This window comes from Astatotilapia calliptera, chromosome 9 (genome assembly GCF_964374335.1).
Source record: "Astatotilapia calliptera chromosome 9, fAstCal68.1, whole genome shotgun sequence".
NCBI classification, from domain to species: Eukaryota; Metazoa; Chordata; class Actinopteri; order Cichliformes; family Cichlidae; genus Astatotilapia; species Astatotilapia calliptera.
In genome coordinates this window covers 33,674,140-33,679,849 of record NC_137430.1, presented here as the reverse complement: position 1 = coordinate 33,679,849, position 5,710 = coordinate 33,674,140, and the positions used below count along the sequence as shown (strand labels likewise).

The 5,710-nt window shown below is 46.0% G+C and overlaps 1 protein-coding gene across 5 annotated transcripts in view; it reads left to right on the top strand.

Annotated features, from left to right (window-relative positions):
* The first annotated feature begins 1,813 nt into the window (after positions 1-1,813).
* The window catches only part of rreb1a (ras responsive element binding protein 1a), a 49,959-nt gene continuing 46,062 nt past the window's right edge, over positions 1,814-5,710 (top strand). For 2 of the 5 annotated variants that reach the window (XM_080306253.1, XM_026180448.2), the window contains exon 1: positions 2,107-2,764. In XM_080306253.1, the coding sequence (XP_080162379.1) occupies positions 2,725-2,764 (40 nt within the window). In that variant the 5' untranslated portion in view covers positions 2,107-2,724. Of the gene's footprint in view, positions 2,910-5,710 lie in introns of all 5 variants that reach the window. The other 3 variants (XM_026180449.2, XM_080306254.1, XM_080306255.1) reach the window with 3 other exon arrangements.

Here is a 5,710-nt window from a genome sequence, read left to right as displayed (position 1 = left end):
TTTAACCTGAGTAACAAAAGACAGCGGGGGTCTGAAAACGATGAAGCCGGGAGTCCGCTGCTCTCGCTGGCTCGAGTGACCATTGAACCCCCCGGCTAGCTATTGAGCGGGTGGGTAACAGACGTCTCCGAAAACGTCGAAGCACTTTTGCAAATATGTGATGTCTTGATAAACTGAGCAGATATTTGAAGTTTACACAGCTACTTTCTTGCCTGAAAATATGTTAAAAGTTTATTTTGTGACCCAGAAAGATTAATAAGAGTAATAATAAAAATAAGCATCTGCCGCCATTGTTGGAAACCAGAATTGGCTGGGCCGCGCTATGAATTCTGGGATATGGTGGGCCACGAAGGACACACCCGACCCATCCTTTGAATTCGGGGAAATGAAGGACGCATTTGAAGGAGTCGACGAATTGGGACAGCCTTCGTCGCCTGGCTGTGACGTAATCAGCCTTCAAATGCGGCCTCCGAAGGATGCAGCCGACGTTTTGGGACACAGCTAATATGACACATTACTGAAGTTACATGACATTTTTTCAGTAACAGTAATGTAACATGTAACTGTACTACATTCAGGTCTCCTCATTTTCTTAAATCACCATGGTGATGGCTTTAAAGTATCTTTGGGCTGGTTTACATCTTTTTTCTTTATGTTGTGAGTGTTGTGTTGACAGTTACACGTCTTATGTGTGTCCTCATTAGGACAGGGGTCTGTGTGAGCGAGCCTCAGGTTTATAAGGTAGCTGTAGCAATGCATTTCAGGCCATGTTACAGAGTCACACCAAAGTAACGAGTAGTGGAAAGGGTTACTTTCTCCAGGAAGTCATTAAGTAACATTATGCACTACTTTTAAAAAGTAATATGTCAGCCCAATACTGGTAACTAGCCTACAAACAACATACACAACAAATAATGAAGAGGATTAAAAGTGCCAAGGTGAACGTGAGAGTTGCACTGCATTGTGGGGGGAGTAGTTCATGTACACAGACTTGTAACTTTGCCTCTTTTTGTTACTCTTTTTTGATCCAAATCTAATTTTTTGTGTTCATGATTCACCTTGTGGCTAGTTGGCTTCATTTTAGGGTTACACTTCGGATGTCAGGACTTTTTGAAGGATTTCACTTCCAGAGCCTCCCTGTTGAGCTCTGTACCCTCAGCGTTTATTCCTGTTTTGGGCTGCCTGATGCTTATTTCGCTCCAGGTTATTCATGTGTGAGGATGTAGTGGGGTCTCGAGGCACTTGGGAGCTCACATAAACGTCACATGCTTTAGATTTTCATGGAAAGTTGACACACAGCATCCACAGAGAAATCAGATTTAAGTTTACAATCCTTAAAAAATAGAAAAAAGAAGCACTGAACTCATAATCAGTACGACTCAGTAGATTGGAGTTCTTTGAAATGAACTTTAATGTGAAGTGAAAATGTTTTAGTTTGTAATTTCACATAATCCTGTCCAGGTTTGTCCAAACTAAAACATGTACATGTTAAACTTTACCCAATGGTGAAAATAAAACGTGGGATTATTTGAGCTTGAGCTAATCACCCACTATCGCGGGTCACATGACTGCTGCTGCATGGCCCTGGATGGAGCACAGAGGTACCTGCACGTGATTTAGTACGACTTTGACGTCTTTATGTGAACTTTTGAGTTTCTCCCCCACGCGCTTTTCTTCGCTTCATCCCCGAAAACAAAGTGACTACTTCAGCAACACCTCCCTGGAAACGGTAGCACAGTCTTCCACAGCCACCTCCCCAGCTTCTGGCTGACCCTATGCATCCTCCCTCTTTGAAATCGCGTGCAGAGCTCTCGCGATAGATGAAGCAGCTGCGCGTGTAGCGTGTGTGGGTTTAAGTGGACGGTTTCTTATCTTTTTAGCCCCCGAAACTCCGCGCAAACGATAAAGGAGCGGCGTGAAAGCGGGTTTCTTTGAGAGAATCTGAAGCGAGGCAGGAAACGCAGGGACTTTCTGACTGTGAGAGGACACGCTGGGTGAAAATGTCAATACTTTGGGAACGAAAGTTGCCTAAAAGTGAATATTTTTGCGCATTAAAGCAGAAATCTGCGGCGCACGCGAGTTAAATTGCGCGCCGCGAGGCCTCTGCGGACTTTTGAAGTTTATATTTTTGGTTTCGGAGCTCTCAGGTGGGATCGTTTCCTGCTCCATCACGGCTGGAATAAGTAATCCAGTAACGGCTGTCCGTGTGTCTGTGCGTACTGACTGAGATGCTTGGTGGCCACGTCCCCTTGGAAACTGGAGACAACACGTGATGAGCTTTACTTATCAGGTTTAGCGAGAGAGTGTGCGCGAGAGCTACCGAGAGAGGGAGGAAGAGGAGGAGGGAGCTGGGAGTTAAAGGAGTTTAAAGTATAAAACATCTCCAGAGCGACATTTTCCTCAACACCAGTCGACTTTTTTCTTTCCTCCTCGGGAGGGAAGAGAGGAAGACAAGCAGCAGCAGCACGGGAGGAGGAGGTGGAGGAGGGGAGGGGAGGGGAGAAAAGGAGGAGGAGGAGAAGCCGGAGTAAAGTTTGTCCAAGTTTGCTCATCCATTCGGAATACGCCATTTTGAGTTCTCTCCTCTGCGGAGCAACTTTGCTGCCTCTCGCACCCTTTCTTTTTTTTTCATCACCTTCATCATCCCCGATCACCGCCGTTCATCTACCATCATCATCATCAGCCCCCCCATCCATCACCACCACCACCATCATCCTCGCCACGATGTCTCGGCGCAAGCAGCCCAACCCCAACAAAGTGAAGCGTAAGTGTCCTTTTCGTCTCCATCGCTGAGTTTTGGTGCTGTGCGAGTGTCTGCGCAGGCTCCCCGCGCTGTTTGCGCCTCTCGGGGAGAACTTTGCGCCTGTTTGTGCTGCCAGGGGTGAAGTTTGAGCGGAGATGTGGAGACGGTAAGGGTGGCGTTACTACTTTTCTCTCCTCTCTGGGCTGCTTCCTAGTTTGATGCGCATCCAAGCGGTGGAATTCAGCCGTGTGTGTGTCTCTTCCTCATTCAGCAACTTGTTGTTTTTCGACTTTTGGTGCAACTTTATCGCCCCGTGTGCACGTTTAGGGCAGTTATTCGGCGGTTTTTGCCTCGCGGGGAGGGTGTTAGGAGGTGGGGGGGAGGTCAAAGTCTGCAGCTCGCAGCCGGAGTCGAGCATCCATATCTCGGATGCACTTTGGTCGAAGCCTCGGGGCTAGTGGCCATGTGTAAAACTAAGCGCTCAAGCGAACGGCAACCGACGGAGTACTTCCTCAGAGAGACTTCTTCAAAGTAAAACAACCTGTTGCACACGGAGAACCGTAGGGGTTACCTCGCGTTTTGTGTTAGAAAGCGCTCTGACCTGAAAGCGATTCAGACTTCATCTTTGAGGCTAATAGTTTTAACTGAGTTTGCTGATGCTTCTCTTTGTAAATGATGGTTTCTCACCGTGCCGTGTGGCTCTACGTGCTCTTTACGTGCTTGTGGAGGTCTGATAGGTGCAAATACATCTAAAGCAGGTTAAATGGTAAAGTTGTTCATTTTATTGTGAAAATCCCATCACATTGCTTCTATATTTAACTCTTTTATGTGCGAAAGAAGTCACAAAAGCCTCCTTTATTTAGTATAATGTACACACATCCGCAAACGTGTGGATGTGGGTTTAAATCTGTAGGCTCAATAAAAGAAAATATAGCTTTTATTTTGGTGGCTCGACTTCCGCTAATGGCAGCGAGCTCGACGCCAGCGCGATGACCTTGCCCAGACATATTTAGGCAGAAAGGGACCCCCGTTCATTCACGAACCGGCCCAACACGGCGGCGAGGCGGCCGAACCCGCCGTCCCGCTCCGCCTGCGCCAGTTTTTGCGGTAGTTGGGCGACTTTTCGCCGCGTTCCCGACACTTTTCCACAGTCTGTGGTTACGCGCAGCAGCAGCATCGACGTGACGCCTGTTGCATCCACCTTCTCCTCCTCCTCCTCCCCCGTCCTCGAGCTCCGTCTTTTCTGTCTTTCGACATCGTCCTCGGTTCTAACTTCCATTTTAAACGGTAACCACCGGGCGCCCCCCCCCCGGTTTCAACCGCCCCCAGCCCCAAACCGTCGACTTGGAGAACTTTTTCGCGGCGCTGTTAGCCGTTAGCCTCGTCGTCGTGTTTTTTTTTTCCTTTTTTCCGCGTTGGTACACGACGGAGGATGCTGGCCGGGCTGTTAAATAACTCCCATAACGCGGTTTACTGTGTCAAAGAGGCGCTGTTATCGGTGTCCGGGTCAATGATTGATGGCCGCGGAGTTCGAGGAGGGAGAGGAGATGGACCGATGGCGTTTTTCTCGGTCTCAGGCTGGATTGGTTAGATAATGGTTGCTAGGGATTTTCTCTCTCTCTCCATGTTGGCCCAGTGTCTCTCTACCTCTGCACCTCCCTGCTGAGGAACTTTAACCTCACTGTAAGAGCAGTCTGTCATTGTTTAAAGCACGGAGGCCATCGCGGCTCTCAGATACAACACACTTTTATACACAATAAATGGACTTTTACTCTACATTAAGTACAGCGACTCTGTGGTGACTTTATGGCGTTAACTGTAACTTTTACTCCCTTTAAATAGTTTTGGCTTGTATGTTTTGGAGCACAGTCCAACAGTAGTTATTTGTGTCCACAGTTCATTAAAAGTTGAATAAAGTCGCTTTAAAGTGGGTTTATATTCATGTGAGTGGGCTTGTTTTTGGTACTTTAGTTTCTGGAGAATAAATCCTTTTAATTTTCCTTCTGTTTAACGTTTTCTCCAATTACACTGAACAAAATGGACCCATTTTATGGTTCAGTGTTGGGTGTAAATTGTTAAGTTATAGAAGAAAAAGTTGATTTGAGCTCATTTTGTTGGCGTTTGTGTGTATCTGCTAGTGTTTAGCTCAGCCTATGACTGCTGTCGGCACAGTGTGGCTAAGATGGCTAACTTTCAGTGCTTTTTACAAAGTTTCGTAAGAATACAAAACGTGCTTTTACTCTAATTACTTAAACAGTACAGACTTTTTGGCAATGTGTCGTAACTTGTGAGTGATTAATAAGAAATACGTCCTCCTTTAGTTCAGCATCCTCAGGGGAATTTGGGTGGTGTCCCACTTTACTTGAACCTATTTATTGACTTTTGTTAGTATGTTTTGGCTTTAACATAATCCCATCATCGGTAATTAAGGCCATGATTCACTTAAAGTGGGTTTATGGGTGCTCCTGTGGGGTTTTCTGTAAGTTTAGCTATTTTTTTTCTTCCATAGTCTTTCTCAGCTGCAGTTTTTTTTATTTTTTAAACAAATCCATCTTAAGTTGAGGAACAGCGAGTCTTTGGTGACCTTATCACTTCCTGGAGGACTTTCAAGCTAACTTTTAGTCCCCCCTCCCTTCATGTGGTCTGGATTGACCGGTAGCTTGTTTGGCTAATGTTAGCGATCTCCACGCAGGTATCACTGCTTCATTTTGTCACTTTTCTTCAAACATTTTGCTGTCTAACGCACTCCTGTAACGTCTGTTTGTTGCTGCAGCTCAGCTCCGCTTACACAGACGCACTTTAAAGTGGATTTATGGGTTTCATTAGTGACTTTGGCTTCTTTCAATGGCAGTTAGCGATGCTCTGTTTCCATATTTGTCAAGCAGTAACTATTACTGAGTTTTGGCAAGATGATTGTGACTTTACTTCTATAATTACAATCTTTAGTGCTCTGGTAGCTCTCTAAAA